Here is a 21,924-nt window from a genome sequence, read left to right as displayed (position 1 = left end):
TTTTGTTTGTTTTTAAGGATCCTGGATTGTTTTTGCAGCAGGAGATTAAGATGGTGACCCCAAAGAAAGTGTTATGACTTATTTATTCATCGAAAGCATTACAAATTCACCCCTTAGCCAAGAATGCTTTCACAGCTGCTTACAAAAACCAGTCGTTGGTCCCTGCTGAAATGTCATGAAACAGTGAGCAAACATTTGAGTCCTCTAGAGCTCTTCATCCAGCTGGATGTGAAACACCAGTGCTTTTATTTCAGGGTAAGCAGTACTCTTTTTTTGTTGTTAAAAAGTGTGGCACTTACTGCGACAACTCCATGGTGAGTACCGGCACCTATATTTCTAGAGAAAAAGCACTGTGAAATGTTGGGGGGGGGGATGCTGGCGATGTTGAAGACATGGAGCCGAATCTAATGAAGCCTACAATTGCCTCCCATGTTCCACTTCAAGTCTGTGGCTTCCATGTAAACTCTGTTAGCTTTGGCATCAAGTCACCCATTTCTTCCCACCCACTTTGAACCCCCAGCTTGATGAAGAATTCTGGAGAATTGCAGAAGCTTGCTCATTCTATCACGACATTTTGAGGTGGTTTTGATGGTGGATTAGGATCTGCTCTAAGCTTCTTGCTCAGCTCAGAACCCAACAGAAAGCGGTATTACCCTGCCTCTGTGTGGGCAGGACATCCTGTCATGAACACCTGCACCCATGACAGGAAGTGAAGTGGCTTCCAGGTTCTTGCCAATTCCTCTCTCGACCCCAGACTGACATGGCTTCAGCCCCAGCTCAGTGCTACCAAGAATCCACTAAACTCCTCTTCCTCATTGCTCTGTGGTGTGGTAAGTTGGCCTTAGATATCCCTGTTCATTGAAATATGGAATAAACAGCGCTATGCGGTGGCACTTCTCTGGCTGAGCTCCTTTGCCTCTGTTAATCCACAGTCTCTCCCCAGGGACAGCTCTCTCACATTCCCTCCCTGATTTTCTCATTTTCTTCTCCTCAGCTTTACTGAGTGGTGGAGCCACAGTGAAGGTGACCCAGGAACCACCCTTTGCCAGCTCCTCCCAAGGGGGGAGACAGGAATTCAAATGCTCACTTTCTGGCAGCAGCAGCAGCAGCTACCATTTCTTCTGGTATCACCAGCTGCCCGGGAAGAAGGAGCTACAGCCCATTGGGACCTTGTATTATCATGGTGATCAGCTGCAGGAGATCTCTGATCACAACCCAAAGGACTGGCTGAATGGGAAATGGCTGGAGAAGGGGAAGAACATGAGTCTCGTTCTTCAAGGTCTTCAGCCTAGTGACACAGGGCTGTATCTGTGTGCTGTAAGGGACACGGTGAGACAGACAGGAACTGCTGCTGCTGCAAAACTGAGCGCCAGCGTCAAACAGCCCCAGCTCCTCCCTTGTGCTGCTGGCACATGCCCAATATCATGTACATACAGTATCACTTCCCACAACTAGTGGGCATGCTGGTGCCATCATCTGCCTCGGGGACATACAAGGCAGCTTAGTGCATGCAGCCTCGCTCACGCAGGGCCGGCACTGAAAGCAACCCTTCCACCAGTGCAGAATTAGTACCACACACTGCATTGCAATGGGTTTAGAGATTAGTTGAGTTCATGTCAGAGGAAAGCCTCCTGAGACTTTCTCCATGCAAGCATGGCAAGTGGCTCATCCACAAAAAAGTATAGGCTACCACTGTAGTGCTTTGTACTAGGAACTGGAATAACGAGGGTTCAAAACCTACTAAAATGCTGTTGGAAAAGTATATGGTATTCTTAACAGTCCATTACAAGGGTGTGGTGGAATGGATGCAAAGGTGTAAGGGGTAATTCTAGACTCTGGACTTTATGAATCTTACAGAGCTGTGGCTGGAAGGGGTGGCGTAGTTTAGCCAGGGTTCTTGCCCCGGGTGAAGCTTCTAGAGGGGCACCATTGAGGCTCCCAGCCTCCCATGTCTGGGCTTCAGCTGGAGAGAAAGATGAAAAAATGAATGGCAGCCACAAGCTCCTTCCTTCCCCTTTCCCCATGAAGCTGAAGAAGGTTCATTTACAAGGCGACACAGGGAGAGAGAGAGTTGTTGTTATTATTATAGTTATATGTTTGTGCTGAGGAGAGCCCAGGGACATGCCATCACCATTGTTGTCATTGTTTTAACCCTCATAGCAGAAGGAGATCAAAGGAAGGGAAACTCAGTGCAACTCTGTGCTCAGGGGCAACAGTCAGGTGACTAAATAGGGTTGCCATATTTGGAAGAGCAAAAAAGAGGACATATTTGCCGGCTTCTACTTTTAACTATGACTCTCATTTTACATACCCATGAAAAAGAGGACATATGACAAGCCCAGCCACAACCACCAACAGAAGAGGTGCAAGCCTTATCTTTTGGTTCACCCAATTGCTCTCAAATAAAACAGAAGTCCATATCGCAAACAGGCACTTAAAGCAGGACACACACAGATGGGTTTATTCATTTATTTCACTTATTTATAAACCACTCAGTCACCCAAGTTTCAAAGCGGTATACATAAAGATTACAACAACAAAAATATACAGTGGATAAGCCCAAATAATCCCCTCACTCCTCCCACACCTATCCACCGACCCCTCCCACCTATACCTACACTCAATACCTACCTTCAATACCCACTACCTTTCCCCTCCCTCACCCTTCCTACAGGCCTGCCCAATTCACCCTTACAATCTTACCCTAAGTACACCCCCCCGTCCTCACCCCGCCAACCCCCACCAGCCCTACATAGCCACACAGATCACAAACCAAAATAGGGACTTATTTCCTATTACCCTTTTAGAACCATGACACTAACCGAAACAGCACCCACTCACCCCCTTAAGTCATTAACGGGCAAAACAAATATAGAACCAGTCTAGGGGTGGCGCCAGAGCATGCCATGTAAACATCACACCCCTTTCACCCCAAACCCCACAATGTTGATACTAGGACTGATAATCCATGCGCCACAGAGGCTCTCAATGTTGTCTCGCTGACCATCTCCTATCCTAAGTGACAGGGGGTTCGGCCTGTTCTTACACAGGGCTTTCCAAGTCAGTCAAGACAGCCCAGTAAAGCTTTTACAGGTCGGTAAAGCCTTGAGAATGGAGGAGGCTCTAGCTCCCTTTGTTGACATCAGGACAGGAGCTACACCTCTTAAAGCAGGGCAACTGACCCTTTGCATCAGTCACTTCCAGAGGCCTGTTTATTGAGCATTCATCCAGATTTGTTTGTGAGGAGGTTATACAACAGGTTGTCAAACAATTGTTACCCCATACTTTCTAGTGGATTCCCCCATCACTTTACTTATCTCAGAAAGTCTGGTTGTCTTGGGGTGGGGGGAAGAAGCAAGTTTGTTATTATGCAAGAGTGCCAAATCCACTTGCACGCGATAATTTGCAACTGAGTCCCACCTGCAGAACAGTGAGTCTGCTTACTAGAGACCCTTCCAGCTGGGAATCTCATACTGTGCTTTGAAGCTCCCACATCTGTCTTCCCTGCCATATTTTTCAAATTAGTCTGGATTTGTTGCCGGGAAGGAAAGCTCTCTCTTAAGGTTGTCAACTAACACAGAAAAATGCTATCTGGAATTTAACTGTGTATCCTATGAAATATGCATACACTTATTGCAATATATATATATATATATATAAAAATCTCAACTAAGGTGCGTTTTCCGAGGATACAGATTGAAAGCGGCAGTTTCTTAAGTGTCAGGAAACTTGCTCAAATTTAATATGCCTTCTGCTCATTGCCAGAAAAGGAAAAGCCATTTAAAAATATATTGTCTTCCTCAATTTTGGGAAAACAGAATTTTCCTATTATAGCAACGTGCAAAAGGGCTTCAAAAATGAACATATTCAACTTCCATCACTATTATGGAAACACTTGTTTTAAAATATGTGTTGACATGTATTTCAACCTACCATGCATATATATATATATATATATATATATATATATATATATATATAACTAATGCTGTCACTTTCAGCTGCCTGTGCTTCTTATTGACAGGAGTTTGTTAGCATGTTTTTTTTTATTAAAAAACCCCCACACAGAGTGCAAAGCATCTGCTAGGGTAGGATGCAAACTGTTAGGAAAAGTCATCCTTATGTTTTGCCTTTAACATCTGGCACAGAGGAGACAGCCACACATCTGTACTGCCTCTCCAGCAGCAGGGTTCTCAAGCCAGGCATCTTCCTGCTGGTAGTCTGGAGGAATTTTAATCAGCAAGCAAAGCTTTGATAGATCAAACCTATTAGCCCTGAACCAGCTGAAGTTAGTCACAACAAACCGTTGCTCCTGTTGTTTCGATGGGACGATACAGCTCAATTCTACTTAGCTGGCACTGAATTCCAGTTAATTGAGTTAGACTCACTCTGCATATTAGAAAGGTCTACTTGAAGGAGACTAACTGAGCACATTTGTAAGTTCCCTCAGATGAACAGAAACAACTTTCTAGTGAACGCACCGAGGATCTGACAGTCAGAACTACTTTTTCACTTGAAGAGTAATTTAGCAATCAGATGTGTTGCATTGGATCCGGACTAAATAAGCGGTGCACAGTGGCAGACTTTGGGCTGTAAAATTTCAGGATTGCCCTGTGCAATGCCAGAATTAGGTACCCCACCTCTCACCTTCCATTGTTCATCACTGTCATGGTGCCCCTGTGGCAACCTCTCAGCTCAGCGCCCAGTGCAGGCCAACCAGTTGTGCTCCCCTAAATCTGCCTGTGCTGTGTGTTAGTCCCACTGAAATCAGCAGTGCCTGCATTAGTATAATAATAATAATAATAATAATAATAATAATAATAATAATAATAAATATTATTTTATTATTTATACCCCACCCATCTGGCTGGATTTCCCCAACCACTCTGGATTTCCCCAACCACTCTAGTCATGGTTAACTAATCCAACTGATTTAAAGGGATTAAAGCACATGAGGGGTTTCCCTTCCATCTTTACTAAGGTTCCAGTCTGGATCAGGCTCCTCCTTTCACTTCTGCCCATCCCCATTACCAAGCAGAGGCTTTCCTCTACCTTCTAGAAGTCCACTGGGTCTGCTGGCATGGCCCCCAGCTTTCCTATTCACAGAGCTGTTCACTTTGATCATCAGCCTGATCTTTTTTTATCTTTTTTTTTAGAAGGCATGGTGGTTAAGTCAACTGCCCTCTCATGCTGGGGCTGAGCAAACCATCAACTGCCCCATATACTGTCACCGGCATATGCAGTGGTGGCTGATGTCCATTAGGACTGGTGGAGGTAAAGGGATGGAGGCCAACAGTAGGTGGCGCTAGAGCCAGTGACAGGAGCCAATGACTGGCAGAGCAAATTAATTTTAGTTATTTCCCCATCCTCCTCCCTGCAACAGAGAGACTGAGCAGAAATAAGTTGACAAACGACGCCACCCTCTGGACTGGTTATAAGTAAGAAGGCAGACAGGTGGAGGCACTCTGAGGGCAGACTGAGGTTGGTGGGGCAGAGCCCCATCTGCCCTAGTAGCCCAGCTTTCGCTGCATACACAGTTTTGAAATGATCCACCAGTTGCCATGAAAGGGATGGGAAACGTTGCATGTCCTCACCAAACACATGATTTACTTTTGTTCCAGCGACACAAAAATGCACCCAGTATTTTCTATTGCCCTTGGGCCCGTGCTGTGTGTTACATACACAAATATAACATAGTCCTGCAGCAAGAACCAAACATCAAACTTATGCAGAAAGGAGCTCTGAACACGGCACAAAATTCGCAACTCGCCTTGTGCTCTCTGCTCTCAAACCTCTATCATTGTGCACCCAAAAATGTTGCTTCCTTCGCCATCCAGATTATCACAGGGACACCCTCCTTTGCAAACTTACCACCAGAACTGAATTCTAATGCTGTTTTATTTGTCTTCTTCCACACTTTCCTTGGCCACACACTCACACAACTAGAAAGGCATCGGGTGTCTGTTCAAAACACTTTTGCATATAATTGATAATGTCTATCATTTTGTTTTATTAATCAATTGCATTTAGGTCCCACCATTTTCTCCAAGGAGCTCATGGTGGAGTGCTTGGATCTCCCAATTCTCATTTAATCCTCACAACAACCCTGTGAAGTAGGTTAGGCAGAGAGGCGAATAAGAGGCTGGCTTGCATACAACACTCAAAGTAAAATGTTTTAGATTCCTTCCTCTTTAATAAACCTGCCTGTTGCGTTGATGATTCTTGTCTCTGGCTTCCTTTTTCTCTCTACATAAGCTGCTAGTACTCTGGGAGGCCCAGTGTCCCAAAATATAAAAGATCCTCTACATCTTCAAGTTGTATTCCTGTGAGAACGCAGACCCTCACATAGGGAGGAACACCTTCACCACATGTTAGAGAATAATGTTACTATTTCAGAACAATGCTAATTGAACTGTAGTGAGTTGTAAATTCTTTACAGTGGTACCTCGGGTTACATACACTTCAGGTTACATACACTTCAGGTTACAGACTCTGCTAACCCAGAAATAGTACCTCGGGTTACGAACTTTGGTTCAGGATGAGAACAGAAATCACGCGGCGGCAGTGGGAGGCCCCATTAGCTAAAGTGGTGCTTCAGGTTAAGAACAGTTTCAGGTTAAGAACAGATCTCCGGAATGAATTAAGTACGTAACCAGAGGTACCACTGTATTTGTATCAAGAGAGCACTGAAATGAAAATAAGAAACTAAACCTAAAAATGACTTGTCATTGGGCCCCTTATTTTATACACACACAGAGACAGGGTAGGAGAGAGAGAGAGAGAGAGAGAGAGAGAGAGAGAGAGAGGAGAGAAGGAAACCACTGGCATCCGTTTCCCTCCCACTGGCAGTTGCTTCAAGGCTGAGATGGCGGCAGGGCTGCCTCAGTCCCGCTGTGGGCTCTTCCAACACCTGCTCTTCTCCCTCTGGGCCCTGCAGGGTGGTAAGTACCTGGCGTAAGTAAATGGCAAGGGCACATTTGGACCCTCAGCTAATCTTCATATACCACTTCCAGGACCGTCTCCCCTGTGATTCAAGGTGTCCACAGTCCCTGGTGATCTCTTACTAATTGACAGGACATCGTGTCTCTCCTCCTAGGCCTCCGAACCAGCGTCTCTGGAGTGAAAGTGACCCAGCACCCACCACTGGCCAACAAACCAGAGGGCGAGACTGTGAAGCTGAGCTGCAACGTTGATGTAGACAACTATCAGTACTACTGGTACCACCAACGCCCTGGACACACAAACCTAAAGCAACTTGGGGTTATCAAACCATTTACGATTAGAGAGGGGGACACATTGGAGGAGAAACCAGGTGGCGAAATAGATAGTCGTCTGAGTGGCAAACGAGACGGCAGAACAGCAAATTTGAGTCTCAGAGGCCTCCAGCTTAATGACACAGGGCTGTATCTCTGTGCTTCAAAGGACACAGTGACTGTGGCAGCCCCAGGAGCTGTCACAAAACTGACTACCAAACAACAGTGCGTCTCTCAACGTGCTGCTGAGAAACACAACCTCTCTGTGTATGAGGGGATGCCATTAAGGCATGTTGTGTCCTGGGGGCCCACTGTCCAGCTCTGTCCAAATTGTCTCTGTCTGTTTCTCACACCTAGAGAGCCAACAGGAGCAGTTCAAAGGCCTTAATGGGGAGACCCACAACCCAAATTTCTTCAAGTGCCTGACAGTCACGAGGCACAATTGTGCTGCATCTGCCACCCCAATAACCCCACACTTCACACAGATCCTTACTGATATTTCATTTTCTTGCTACAAACAGACTTCTCTAGTCCCTGCTTGTCTCCAGTGGTGGTTGGTGCCCGCTGTGTCTGGCCAAGGCATAAGGCAGAGAGGGCAACAGAGACAGAGGCAAATGACAGGTGGAAATTTGTCTAGTTTTGTCCCCCGTCCTCTTCCCTGCTGCTTTCTACAAAGGAAACACTGAGGATGTGTACACATTACCAACTTAATATGCAGCCAGGTCGTTCTTTTTCTCAGTGCAGATCAAAGCTGGTTTCAGGGGAGTGGGGAATGCACCAAACCCAGTATTTCATCAGAAACAACAGGACGGATACAGGAAAAATATGGATAGTGGCTATCCTTGTGTGTACACTGCTTATAAGACCAGTGTTGGGAGTGCACTGGATGCAGAGGAAACAGGGGGGTGTACACAGGGTAAGACTAAGGAGGGGGAAGTTGATAGCCAGACACCCACCCACCCACTCCTCAGATTGGTTGTAAGTAGGAAGGAAGGCAAGTGAGGGCTGGCTAAGGGCAGACTGAAGTTGGTGAGTCACTGTGCCCCATTTACCCTAATGGACCACCTTCCACTGCTTCTCTCCCACTGTCTGAAGCCTACAGGAGTCATAATGCTCCTTCCCAGTTTCTGATTTGATCCTGGAATGTCCTGCTTTTCCTTAGGTTGTCCCTATTTTTATCCAAAGGTATGGAGTTATGTGGCCCACCAAGCCAAAAAGATAAGTTAACTATAGAACTTTTAGAAGACATCTGAAGGCAGCCCTGTATAGGGGAGTTTTTAAAATAAAAAAGTTAAATGTTTCATTATATAGTTATATATGTTTGAAGCTGTCCATAGTGGCTGGGGCAACCCAGTCAGATGTGCAGGGTATAAATAATAAAATAATATGAGAAGTGAGGTTGCAGGGAACCAGGCAGAGGCCCTTCCGTCAGATGTCATGGAAATAAACAACTATCTGAATTTTAGAAGATATCTGAAGGCAGCCCTGTTTAGGGGAGTTTTTAATGTCTGATGTTTTATTGTATTTTTAATATTTTGTTGGAAGCTGACAAGAGTGGCTGGGGAAACCCAGCCAGATGGGTGGGGTATAAATAAATTGTTGTTGATGATGATGATGATGACCACACTTTCACTTGGCTCACATTCCCCCAGTCAAGGCTTAGTTGATTTTAAAATTCACTGAAAACATAACTGAATTCAGATTCAGTTTCATACTTCAGGTGTTTCCCAATGAAGAGCTTTCTGGAGCTCATTAACACTGAACTATATTTATAATATGGACATTGGGCAGTTTCTTAAATATATCAAAATAGTTTCAAAATTGATGCAATGGTGTAAATTGCTGATTGAACAGATAACTTTTACTCATGATCTGTGCCAAGCTGCCTTTGAATGGAAAATAGAAACTAAACATAAACACACACAAATCAAATCTGTCATTGGTGTCTTCCTTTAGGAGAGGGAGGGAGAGAGAGAGGGGGGAGAGAGAGAGAGAGAGAGGAAACCAGCAGCATCCGTTTTCCTCCCACCAGCAGTTGCTTCAAGGACGAGATGGCGGCAGGGCTGCCTCAGTCCCGCTGTGGGCTCTTCCAACACCTGCTCTTCTCCCTCTGGGCCCTGCAGAGTGGTAAGTAACTGGGGATGTGAGGCCAAGGGCACATTTGAACACATTGACCTATTATTTAAAAACCACTTGCAGGACAGGGCTAGTTCACTGACTGTCTCCCTTTTGTTCAGAGTGTCCACAGTCCCTGGTAATCAACTATTATTCATTGATGGAATATAATTTCTCTCCTCTTAGGCCTAGTTACCAGCAACCCTGGAGTGAAAGTGACCCAGCACCCACCAGTGGTCAGCAAATGGCAGGGTGAGACCCTGGAGCTGAGCTGCGGCGTCAACCAAGTAAACTGGTTTTTCTATTGGTACCGCCAGCAACCTGGAGAGCCAAAGCTACAATACTTTGGGACTTTCAGCACCTATAGTAGCGATTTAGAGGACGACTCAAAAAGTAGCCTCGATAGTCGGCTGAGTGGCAAACGGAAAGACAATGAAACAACTTTGTACCTAAAAGACCTCCAGCTTAATGACACAGGGCTGTATCTCTGTGCGTCAAAGGACACAGTGACTGTAGCAGCATCAGGAGCTGTCACAAAACTGACTACCAAACAATATTACACTTCTTCGTGTGCTGCTAAGAAACATGTCCTCTCTATAAATTAGTGGCACATTTCCCACTACAAACAGGCATTGTGTATATTCAGGGCCCACAAGGAGCTCTGTTCAAATAGTCACTGTCTGTGGGTCTGTCAGTCTCTTTTGCTTCTCTCTCTCTCACACACAAGCACAGCTAACACAAGCAGTCCAAAACCCCTGATTCAGAGATCCACCCCGCACAAGTGTGAATCACAAGGTGCAATTCGGATACTTCTGCCTCCCCAACAATTCAGCTCCTCACACAGATCCTTGTTGATTCCTGCATTGCAGGGAGTTGGACCAGACGGCTCTCGGGTTCCCTTCCGACTCTACAATTCTATGATTCTATCTCTCTGCTCTCAAACGCAACACTGAGGGTGTGGATGTGGGTGGGTGGATGTGTACAGCCAGTAATGCTACCTGGACTGGCTGTAAGTAAAGAAGCAGGCAAGTGAGGGCAGACAGAGGTTGGTAGGGCACTATGCCCCATTCACTCCAGTGGGCCACTGTCCATGGCTTCTCCCTCTCTGAAGCCCAGAGGAACCATAACGCTCCTTTAACAGCCGGATGAGCAGCAAAGAAGCTGCCTTTTTCTGGTATGGGAGTTTCAATGAAGGTCAAAGCTTCCTTTGCTTCTTGCCAGTCACATGCAGAAGTTGAAAGAGCTGGTCACACCTTGAGGGGCAGCCATAGATCATAGTTATTTAAATATATAAAAACAGTTTTACCATTAATGAATTGGTGTGAATCAGTGGTTTAATAGATGACATCTTGCTCATTAATTTTGCCGAGCTGCCTTTGAATGGAAGATAGAAGCTAAATAAAGAGAAAAGGTCTCCCTTTAAATCCTCTTCACGAGAGAGAGAGAGAGAGAGAGAGAGAGAGAGAGAGAGAGAGAGAGAGAGAGGAAACCAGCAGCATCCGTTTTCCTCCCACTGGCAGTTGCTTCAAGGCTGAGATGGCGGCAGGGCTGCCTCAGTGCCGCTGTGGGCTCTTCCAACACCTGCTCTTCTCCCTCTGGGCCCTGCAGGGTGGTAAGTACCTGGGGATGTGAGGGCAAGGGCACATTTGGACCCTCAGCTAATCTTCAGATGCCACTTCCAAGACATGGCCAGTTAGTGCCCTAATTGTCTCCCCTTGCTTCAGGTTGCCTCAGTACCTGGTGATCATCTCTCACTGACAGGACATCTTTTCTCTCCTCCTAGGTCTAGTAACCAGCATCTCTGGAGTGGTAGTGACCCAGCACCCACCACTGGCCAACAAACGGCAAGGCGAGACCCTGGAGCTGAGCTGCGATGTCCATCAAAATACCTATCATTACTACTGGTACCGCCAACTCCCTGGAGAGATTAATCTAGAGCACCTTGGGACTGTTTACTCTACTGCAGACAAATTGGAGGAGATTCCAAAAAATGATCTGAACAGTCGTCTGAGTGGCAAACGGGTTGGCACAAAAGTCTATTTGTACCTAGAAAGCCTCCAGCTTACTGACTCAGGGCAATATCTCTGTGCTTCTAGGGACACAGTGATTGCAGCAGCACCAGGAGCTGTCATAAAACCAAACAATAATGCATCTCTCCATGTGCTGCTGAGAAACATGTCTTCTCTGTACATTAGGGACATTACTTTCCACTACATATTATTAGCGAAGCATCTTGTATACTCAGCCAGCTCTGTACAAATTATCTCTCTCTCTCTCTCTCTCTCTCACACACACACACACACAGAGAGAGAGAGAGAGAGAGAGAGAGAGAGAGAGAGAGAGAGAGAGAGAGAGAGAGAGAGAGAGAGAACAGTGGTGGATCAAATATCTCATGTGGAGACCCATGTGTCTTCATATGGCTGAGTGTTACAGGAACAATCCTGTTGGTTCTGCCACCCTAACAAACCCTCTCCTGCCTCTCACACATTGTTCTTTTATAATGCTGCTAATTTTCTTGCTGCAGCTGATCATCTCTGCGCTCAGAAGGTAAAGGCCTCTTGCAGATCCCATGTTAGCAGGAGGTCCATTCCACACCACAGAGGGATCAGGCTTTCCTTGTGGTGGAAGCTCTCTCCTGTTTGATATCAGGCAGGTGCCACTTCTGTTGTCTTTTTGGCACCTTCTAATGAACTTCCTTTTTCAGCAAGCCTTTTAAGTAGAGATATTTCCCAGTTTACATCTGTATTGGAATTGCATCCAGATGGTGTGTTTGCCACCACTTCACATTTCAGAAGAAAACTCTCAGCAGTTCACAAACGGAACTTTAACAGCAAAATGTTAAAGGGGGGGTCAAGGAAATTATTTATTATAAAATTTGAATACCATTCTTCATTTGTAGATCTCAGGGTGGCTCACAGAAATTACAGCTCAGTTAACGAGAGGATTCCATAATTTGGCAGGACTCTCTTTGCAGCTCTTCAGTCTCATTCATGCTGCCCAGCCCAAATATCTACGTTTGGAAATTTATTAAGGCTGACAAGGGCTAATGGGAATTGTAATCCAAAATATCTGGAAGGCACCAGGTTAAGAAAGACTGCACTAAGTTTTGCCAGTTCTCTCTCTTGAGACACACTGCCTTTTAAAGAGGCGGCTGATACTAAATCCCTGTCTGTTGGGAACCTGTTTGAGGTACAGGAGTCCTGCCACGGAGAACTGCAAAAAGGAAGGGGTACATCTGTGCTTACTTATAGGAGTGAGGTCCACTGAATCTAAGGGAACTACTTTCAGAGGGAACAGGACCGGATTCTAGAGTTTCTGCAAAGTATTCTACCACTGTGCTATACAGGGGGTCACTGTGATGCAATCTCAAGGAGTGCCTTTACAAAAACCTTCTGCCCTAAGAAAAATGAAAACTTGGGTTCCTTGAAGGGTCTAGCAAAACAAAAACAAGAATAAGGAGGGGGGTGGACACAAGGAAGAAGATAATTAACCCTTTCCTCCCTGCAATAATCTGAGTTTGTGTTGTATTGCTTATTAAAAGAGGGTTATAGACACTTAACTCTTCCTTTGCCAGCTGTTTCAATGCGCATATCCTTTGTTTGGTTCCAAAAGGGTGTAACCAGGGAGTTCAGATGTACTTAACTCCACATGGAATCAAGCTGCCGAGCAATTCCTATTGAAATCGGAGCCAGTAGGACGCAAACAGAGGATGGGACTGAGGAAAGCGCCGTCCCCTTAATGCTTTTGAGTGTCGTGTCAGCTGCGGCGGCTAAAGACACAAGAGTAAGATCAGTAAAAGGAAAGTTGGCAACTCTACTTGGGGCTTCAAAAGTGCTTCCCGAATATATGCATTTCTGCACACATTTACTCAGAAGTAAGTTGTGTTCAGTAGGGCTCACTCCCAGCTATAAAGAGGTCCTAAGGCGCAACCTTAAGTGCAGATGTGGACACTCAGTAGAGCGATCTTTCGAATGGGAGGCAGAAATGGGAGCAGGGAGCAGATTCTTGCTGGAGAAGTAAGTTGAGAAGAGACTCCCCCCCCCTCCCTGCAAGAGAGCGGTGTTCTGCAGCCACGAGCGAAGGAGCAGTTGCTGCACGGCGCCTTCAGGGCTGCGGTAAGAAGGGCGGCTGGCTACTCGGCTGGACGGAGCGGGACTTGACTGACCTCCTAGCAGAAATGGAAGGGAGCTGCCTCCAGATCGGTATCAATCTGGGATCAGGAACGCCTAGGCGAGGGGCGGCTGTTCAATCCGGAGCGTTCCCAACTGACTGGAAGGCAGACGATTGGAGAAACGAGAAGGAGGTGGCGGGGGCGCAAGTGGGGATCATCGGCTGGTCTGGTCCAGCAGGACACTAGAGTGAGCCGCCTCAAGTGCCTCTGGTTATCGAGGGACCGGACGGGAGGGAGCAGGCTGCCGGGAGAGCTGGGAGAGAGTTTTTGTGCGATCGCTTCCCGCTGTGTCAACAGCGCCACGATGATACACGCCGCGCCCAATACTCGACGGGAGCCTGGAGGAGGCGATGGAGGGGTCAGGGAATGGGCAGCAAACCCAAGCGGCTGCCCCCAGAGAAAAAAACCCTCTGTGGGGCCATCGGGACAGATCGAGGTGCTCCGGAGAGGTCTAGAGGGTCTCCCTCTCGAGCGAGATGCGTTCCCAGCCCTCCACGGCACTGGACGGCCCCGAGGGGCTTGGGCAGCCCTCGTCCGGCTGCTCCCTGGCCGCCTTTGGCTTGAAGCGCCGCCCCAAAGGTCGCTTCTCCGTCGGAGAGCAAGGAAGGCCGGAGGTCGAGGAAGGAGCCGTCCCGGAGGGCCTGGAGCAGCCGGGAAGATTTTGCAAGGGGGGCCCGTGAGGCGGCAGTGCTGTGTGAGCAAGCTTACTTCGCGGATACTGGGACGCAGCTCATAGTCGAAGGTCAGTCGGAAAGCGCTCGCGTCCACCTTCGGGGTGGGGGGAAAGCGGGGAGGGGGCTCTCACCTCCACGGCCACTCCACCGGCCACCCCGTTTTCATTATTTCCCATTAGAACAAGGCTGATTCGGTCTCTTCGACGGGTGGGGCGGCGGCAGAAGATCCAGATGGGCAGCAATTGGGGTGGGAAGTTTATTTTGATGGGGGGGGGGGAGTCATGACAGTCCCTTCGAGCCAGATCGGCTTTTTTCCCACCCAAGGCACAAAATCTAACCCTCCCCCCGCCCGAGTCACTCTGCTTCTGCCTCCTTTCTCAACCCTGCTAAAAAAAACCCCACAGATCGCCAGCGAGGGAGCCCAGATCCAGCCACTGTCTCAAGTCCCAGCTCTCCTTTAAAAAAAAAAGGCACGTGGGATGGGGGTTAAAATATTGAAAAGAGTTTCCAGTTCGCTCCAAATGGCTGGAGTGGAGGAATGGATGTTTGCATTCTCTGCCTTGCAACGGCTCTAAATAAATATTTGGGGCTCGGGGCTGGGGGTGGAGATCCTAACCATCCCCAAACAGCGTCATTTTATACCACAGCCCACCAGGGAGTGTTTAGCCAGGTCAGAGTCCAAATGCCCAGGGCACAAAAAGTGGATCCAGTAGAGAGAGAAAATTCCCGGATACAAGAAAGTTCCCTGAGCAGCACTACCACCACTCGCGGGGCGAGCGGGGGGCGGGAGCGAAGATTGCAGTCCACTAACAAAGCCAAAATTTACTACCTTCATCATGGGAGCCAATAAAAGCCTAAGCTCCAGAACAAAGAAGCTTTTTCTCGGCATCCACGAGGACTAGAATCTTCAGAAAGAGGTCCATTAGCTGGAACGGGGAAGAGAAGCCAGGTGGGAGGTATACCTGCTGGTTTCTGTTAGTATGGTGAGGTTTCCTCCGGATCCTGAGAGCGGGGACATTGAGAGTCAGCTGAGCAAATTGTTTCAAACCAGTAATGCTTTATTATTTTAAACTTAATTTGGTCTTATGGGCTCCCCACAGCCATGTGCTGCAGTTGTGATGCGCACAATGTACACTTCTCTTCAGCGGCCCATGGTTTACAACATTCCTGATAGGTTAGAGTGAAACCCAAAGAAAAAGAAAATACTGTGGTTAAAATAGAACTACTCAGACCACGTGCAGTTTCACATTTTAAACTTGCCTGTATAGCACCACCAACATTCCAGGAATAAAGTACGGTAGGTTTTGTTGCTGCAGCACAGCTGGCAATAAGTACCATTTTCCCATAGAAAGTGATTATGCAGTAACAATAATTGTGTACCTACATGCACATGCTTGGGAAGCAACCCCCTGACTTAGGCTATGTACATACCATACACTTAAAGCACCCCCAAAAATGCCCCAAACAATCCTAGGAACTGTAATTTAAGGGTACTGTGAATTATACTTCCTTGAGGGGTAAACTACAGTTTCCAGGATCTTGGGGGGGGGGAGGGGCTTCCAATGCATGGTGCCTACCCAGGCTAAGAAGTCTGATTGCCTTTAAAATAGAGTAAGACAGTGTATATGTGTGTTCAAAGGCAGGCACAGCAGAAAGAAACAGATAATATCACAACTGAAGCAGAGAGGTGCCCCCTTTAGAAAATCACATATCTGGGTTAACTAACCTTAGCTTCAAAAATCCTGTTTCTCGTGTACTTCATAGACCTCCATACATAGCATTGAAGCCTAATGCACTTGAATTAAGATTGCCATTGCATCTTTTAAATCTCCTTTTTAAACCACCTTTTTTGTTTTGTTTCCCAAGTTGATTAAAATGGTATAATTAATCAGCATCAAGTCATGTGGAGTAAGTGCTTATCTGTGGGTTTATTATAGAGACTTTTAAGGCACCAAGGGTGGCCTCACTGTGAACAGGCACACTCATTCCCCAGCCACCCACACCCATCACGGGGCTGATCGGCTTGGGCCTTCTGTTTATTACATGCCCTCATGCAACAAAGAAAACTTCTCCTTTTGCAGATGAAAATTGTCAACGCTCACAGCCAACTGTCCATCTTCTGGGTCCCGTGTGCCACAAGGACCACATCACACTCGTGTGTGTGGCCCAGGGCTTTCCCTATGAATGGCCCATTGATGTGAGTTGGAAGCGTGATGCGCAAGAGGTGACTCGTCTCTCTTTCGCCACCGACCCCGTCCGCACCCTGAACGGCACATGCAACTTTGGGGTTTCCAGTCGCCTGAGCATGACAGCTGCAGAGTGGCAGGAGAGGCATGTGTACTCATGCCACGTGAGACAAGGGAACATAGCCGAGGCTGAAGAGTCAATGGAGAGGGAGCTGAGCCAGCAGCCAGGTAAGCAAGGACTGGGGTGGAGGCAATTACATGTACCAGGTTGGAGATCCTACATAATGGGGGAAGTAGCCAGAAGGTGCCCTCTTCCTCTTGGTGGTCAAAGGTTGAGAATACAGGGCTGATTAAAGGGAAAGCAGCAAACATTTCTTCAGGAGCCGATGGTCAAGACAGGGATGTTTTTCTTTACTGTTTTAGTTTTCTGATTAATTTTTTTTTATTTTATGATGTCGCCTTAATTTGGATTTGTGTATGGACACCCTGATGGATAAACAAGCAAACAAAGGTGGAGGAGGGATTGGGAGATAAAGTTTTATCACAACTGGAGGCTGATTTCGCTAAGGGTTCAGCATTTCTGCCTCTCCCAAATATAATTTGAAGTGCTCCTAAATGGTTGTTAACTTTAATGTATGCTAGGTGTTGAAAAAAGAATACCTTCCCGCAAGAGGCATAGTGCCCAAGGTTAGTTCTGGAAGCTGAGGCAGAAAATCCTACAAACAACTCTCCCTGAAGTACAAACATAACAATAATAAATTAAAAAATGAACAGTTTGCTGCCCTTTCATGACATCCAAAATTAGCAGTCTGAGGCAGCTGTTCTACTCTGTCTAATGGCAGGGCCAGGCAGCCCTAATATATCCTATTTATTTATCTAAAATATATACCATGTAATTCAATAGAGCCTTCAGGACAGTTTACAAAAACAAATGAAGTATCCATAAGGTTCTAGACTTTTTGAATTTTTTGAATGCTAGGGTGGAAACTGCAGCCAGAGTGGTGCAGGCTCAAGTTATCTCCCACTTGGACTACTGCAATGCGCTCTATGTGGGGCTACCTTTGAAGGTGAACCGGAAACTACCACTAATCCAGAATGCGGCAGCCAGACTGGTGACTGGGAGTGGCCGCCAAGACCATATAACACGGTCTTGAAAGACCTACATTGGCTCCCAGTAGGTTTCCAAGCACAATTCTAAGTGTTGGTGCTGACCTTTAAAGCTCTAAACAGCCTCGGTCCAGTATACCTGAAGGAGCATCTCCACCCCCATCGGTTCAGCCCAGACACTGAGGTCCAGCGCCGAGGGCCTTCTGGCGGTTCCCTCCCTGCAAGAAGTGAAGTTACAGGGAACCAGGCAGAGGGCCTTCTTGGTTGTGGCGTCCGCCCTGTGGAACGCCCTCCCATCAGATGTCAAGGAAATAAACAACTATCAGACTTTTAGACGACATCTGAAGGCAGCCCTGTTTAGGGAAGCTTTTAATGTTTGATGTTTTATTGTGTTTTCAGTATTCTGTTGGGAGCTGCCCAGAGTGGCTGGGGAAACCCAACCAGATGGGCGGGGTATAAATAATAATAAATTATTATTATTATTATTATTATTATTATTATTATTATTATTATTTGTGTGCTTTAAAAATGCCAGTCTGAAATGTCCGTCTTGGTGAAGGTGAGTGGGCCTCTGACTCTCTATATTTTTTCTCACATCAGCCTCAACTGTCTTGGAGTTTCAGAGCAGCCTTCATACAGGGCAGCTCATTTTCCTGCTCCTGGTGGTTAAGAGCTTTGCCTATGGTACTGCTCTGGGAATCTACACAGCCTGTAAGAAGAAAACAGGTACAAGACCCATTTTACTTACTGAAATCTGAAGGGTACAACTTCCTTGGCCACAGGGAACCATTGTTCATGTATCCAGAGGCCCTGGGGACATGCAAAGTATATAATGAAAGCCCCTACCCACTCAGTTGGAACAATTTGGCAGGATGTATGTAAACAGTAGGAGTGTGCATCGGTCACAAGATTCAGCTTGTATCTGTAGGTTTGGGAAGCTGCCTGTTCTGTTTTGGAGACACTCTGTGTTATTCTAATTTATTAATTATTTGAGACCCAAATAGATTTGTTAAATTTGTTTCCCACTCCCCATCCAATACAATGGGGAAGTTAAAAACAGCTATAACTTGTTTTCCTTTTTGTAGAAATGGATAAACTTTCCAGGCGTAGGGGCCCCTCCAGAGTCGATTAAGCCTACAAAATTGGAGGCAGGAAAAATCCAGGTGTTTTCATGCAGGGCATCTTTACATTTTGATTTTTAAAGGGGGGGGGACAAAGGAAAAGTATACAGTGGTAACTTGGGTTAAGTACTTAATTCGTTCTGGAGGACTGTTCTTAACCTGAAGCACTACTTTAGCTAATGGGGCCTCCTGCTGCCGCCGTGCTGCTGGAGCACAATTTCTGTTCTCATTCTGAAGCAAAGTTCTTAACCCGAGGTACTATTTCTGGGTTAGCGGAGTCTGTAACCTGAAGTGTATGTAACCCGAGGTACCACTGTATTAAATTTTCAGATTCTACCAGAATTAGATGGAATTTGCAAGTGTGGCCATAGCTTCTAAGGGGGTAAATAGCCTGCTAAATTTCAGAGCGATAGCTGCAGTGGTTCTGCAGCTGTGACAGGCTTTAGTATTTGGGAATAGGTACAAAAGGAATGATGGGGGAAAGAACATGAATTTACAGGAAATATTGGAGCAAGGAAAATGTCACCCCAATAAGGATCCCATTACCCCAAGGGTCATTGATGTGAGGTGCACTCCCTCCCCAATTTTTTAGGGTATAATGGAGATTTCTCTATTAACTTGCATTGAAGAATGAGTAGCTCCATGGAAACAAAACAAACACTGTTTTTAATCCCTCCCCAAAACCTGTCCATCAAAACAAAAGATCCCTCTGCCAGCTCTGCATTCCCTCCCCTCCTGAACTCTGAGCATTTCCCAAGCCACAGAATGTTTCAGGATCTGTTTTGGCTCAAGATGCCTTGTTAATGGTGCCATCTAACTCGGAAATTTGAGAACCTTCGCACATCGCTCTGCTTTGCTTCATATATCACTGTACACACAGAGTTGATGGTGCATCCTGCACTGATGATCATCGCCTTGCTGGGTTACTACCTTTGAATCCCTTTCTTTTATAGGTCTCTGATGGAGCTGTGGAGAGGCTCTGTGTCTTCCTGCTGGTATTGAAGCATTAGCTCTTTCTCCAGTCAAGAAACTTATCCGCTTGCAGCTGAGGCCATTCTCAGTGTGGATCCTCAATGTTTCTTCTCTGACGTTTTCCCATCTTTCTTCTCATCTGCTCTTCAATCTTGAGGACCTACATTGGTCACTTGAAAAACTGCTGAATTCTTCCTTTCCTTGAGCAAATTTCCTGTGTAACAATAAACAGAACTAGATTTTATTATCTCCGCATGACTGTGTTGGGAATTATTAATCCAACAAGATGGGAAGCTCCTCATGTGCACCTTTCCTCATTGCTGCATCTCTGTTTTGGGGCGAGACACAGAAGCAGCTCCTGTTAAAGGCACACAACCTCTCTCAAATGTTCATGTATAGATACCTTCCATCCATTAAATCCCACCCATATCTAATTAATTCTGGGATTATATGCACTTCACATGTTGGATGTGGGCTGTAGTGGTTCAGTGGTAGAGCATCTACTTTGTATTTAGATGGAGGTCCAATATCCAGGTGGGGCTGAGTATGCCCCCTGCCAGAAACCCATGGAGAGCTGCTGCCTAGACTGTTCAGCATGAGGCAGCCACCCTATGCTCCTGTGTTCATTAATCAGTTTAATAATAATAATAGTAACAACAATAATTATTATTATTTATTTATACCCCACCCATCTGGCTGGATTTCCCCAGCCACTCTGGGCTGCTCCAACTGAATATTAGAAACATAATAAAACATCAAACATTAAAAACTTCCCTAAACAGGGCTGCCTTCAGATGTCTTCTAAAAGTCAGATAGTTGTTTATTTCCTTGATGGGAGGGTGTTCCCCAGGGCGGGCGCCACTACCATGAAGGCCCTCGGCACTGGACCTCAGCATCTGGGCACAACAATGGGGGTGGAGACGCTCCTTCAGGTATACTGGGCCGAGGCTGTTTAGGGCTTTAAAGGTCAGCACCAACACTTTTAATTGTGTTGGGAGCCAATGTAAAATGGGCAGGGGCGCCGACTTATAAAAAATATTGGGGGGGCCCATACCGGGGTCCTGCCGCTGGTTCGCTCGGGTAGCCGGGAGAACGCAGTTCGAGGTGGCGGTGTTGGGGAGAGACCCTCGCTCAGGGCGCCACTAGACTTGGCGGCCGGCGACCTATCTGGGGGGTTTTGGAGCGTATTTCGGCGGAGCGATTGGGGAGGAGGGGGCTTGTTGCCGGATTCTTCAGCTGAGCCGGAGATCCGCTGCTGGGGGTCCCTGGGCCGAGTTGTGAGCACGGCCTGCTGAAGGGAGATCCAGCCGATTGCGCGACAGGGACGGCCGGGGCTCTCCGGCTAGGGCGCGCGGCTGGCTGGCTGGCGAGGGAGCAGGTGGGGAGGAGGCGGGGGTCCTCACTCTCTTAGGAAACGCACCCGCGCGCCCGATTGCCACGAAGTCCGAAGGGTGCGTGTGTGGAATTAAAAAGCAAAAACGAGATACGGGCAGGGCAGGCAAAGAGTTTTCTGCAAGAGGATGGAGGGCAGGTTGAAGAGAAAATCACTCAGGATGAGACAGTCAAATCAGCCATGATAAAATGGGCTCAGGATATAACATCATGTTTGAGGACTGGGAAAGGTTATGGACCACCGGAATGAAATTCACGGCATGTAATGCCTTGAAGGAAAATATTATGAAAATGATTTATAGGTGGTACATGACCCCAGTCAAGCTTGCAAAAATATATCACCTGTCTGATAATAAATGTTGGAAATGTAAGGAGGCTGAAGGGACATTCTTTCACCTCTGGTGGACTTGTCCAAAAGTGAAGACCTTCTGGGAAATGATCTATAATGAGTTAAAAAAGGTATTTAAGTATACCTTTCCCAAGAAACCAGAGGCCTTCCTCTTGGGCATTGTTGGCCAGAAAGTGTTAAAGAAGGATAGAACTTTCTTTATGTATGCAACTACAGCAGCAAGAATACTTATCGCAAAATATTGGAAGACACAAGATTTGCCCACACTGGAAGAGTGGCAGACGCAATTGATGGACTACATGGAACTGGCTGAAATGACTGGCAGAATCCGAGATTTGGGAGAAGAAACAACGGAAGAGGACTGGAAAAAATTTAAGGACTATTTACAAAAACAATATAAGTTGTATGAATGTTAAAAATTTACACGATTCGGAAACTATAGCTTCAGCAATTAGATTTGGGAAACAGGAAATTATATTTTAAGTAAGAAAAGGTCAAAATCTAAGGCAGTGTTTCCCAACCGGTGTTCCCCGGCACACGAGTGTGCCGTGAGACACCGGCTGGTGTGCCGCGAGATGCCTGGA

General features: G+C 46.6%; 2 protein-coding genes across 4 annotated transcripts; both read left to right on the top strand.

Moving 5' to 3' along the window:
* The first annotated feature begins 395 nt into the window (after positions 1 to 395).
* On the top strand, positions 396 to 19,848 carry LOC308584564 (immunoglobulin lambda-1 light chain-like). 2 transcript variants are annotated; one of them, XM_081189302.1, is made up of 6 exons: positions 396 to 830; positions 7,097 to 7,428; positions 14,221 to 14,281; positions 16,295 to 16,627; positions 18,107 to 18,232; positions 19,581 to 19,848. In XM_081189302.1, the coding sequence occupies exons 1-6, from the start codon at positions 761 to 763 to the stop codon at positions 19,586 to 19,588; spliced, it is 930 nt and encodes a 309-aa protein (XP_081045428.1). In that variant the 5' UTR covers positions 396 to 760; the 3' UTR covers positions 19,589 to 19,848. The 2 variants fall into 2 exon arrangements, with proteins under 2 accessions (XP_081045428.1, XP_081045427.1); XM_081189301.1 differs by lacking the exon at positions 396 to 830 and adding an exon at positions 6,853 to 6,941.
* Positions 8,755 to 14,281, top strand: LOC308584580 (uncharacterized protein). 2 transcript variants are annotated; one of them, XM_081189324.1, is made up of 4 exons: positions 8,755 to 9,380; positions 9,555 to 9,620; positions 11,152 to 11,390; positions 12,981 to 14,281. In XM_081189324.1, the coding sequence occupies exons 1-4, from the start codon at positions 9,305 to 9,307 to the stop codon at positions 13,008 to 13,010; spliced, it is 411 nt and encodes a 136-aa protein (XP_081045450.1). In that variant the 5' UTR covers positions 8,755 to 9,304; the 3' UTR covers positions 13,011 to 14,281. The 2 variants fall into 2 exon arrangements, with proteins under 2 accessions (XP_081045450.1, XP_081045449.1); XM_081189323.1 differs by lacking the exon at positions 12,981 to 14,281 and adding an exon at positions 12,564 to 12,972.
* Positions 19,849 to 21,924: the final 2,076 nt, after the last annotated feature.

Source organism: Podarcis bocagei (assembly GCF_964188305.1).
Source record: "Podarcis bocagei genome assembly, chromosome: 1".
Lineage (NCBI taxonomy): Eukaryota > Metazoa > Chordata > Lepidosauria > Squamata > Lacertidae > Podarcis > Podarcis bocagei.
The sequence above is the reverse complement of the archived record's forward strand: the minus strand, read 5'-3'. Positions and strand labels throughout refer to the sequence as shown.

Excerpts from the sequence above, each read along its gene's own strand:
- LOC308584564 (XM_081189301.1), top strand. The coding sequence starts at position 6,866 with ATGGCGGCAGGGCTGCCTCAGTCCCGCTGTGGGCTCTTCCAACACCTG. Across the intron at positions 7,429-14,220 it reads TCTGTGCTTCAAAGGACACA|GCGGCAGTGCTGTGTGAGCA; the intron begins GTGACTGTGGCA and ends GGGGCCCGTGAG. Across the intron at positions 14,282-16,294 it reads GACGCAGCTCATAGTCGAAG|ATGAAAATTGTCAACGCTCA; the intron begins GTCAGTCGGAAA and ends CTCCTTTTGCAG.
- LOC308584580 (XM_081189323.1), top strand. The coding sequence starts at position 9,305 with ATGGCGGCAGGGCTGCCTCAGTCCCGCTGTGGGCTCTTCCAACACCTG. Across the intron at positions 9,621-11,151 it reads AGTGGTCAGCAAATGGCAGG|GTCTAGTAACCAGCATCTCT; the intron begins GTGAGACCCTGG and ends CTCTCCTCCTAG. Across the intron at positions 11,391-12,563 it reads GTCGTCTGAGTGGCAAACGG|GAGTCCTGCCACGGAGAACT; the intron begins GTTGGCACAAAA and ends TTTGAGGTACAG.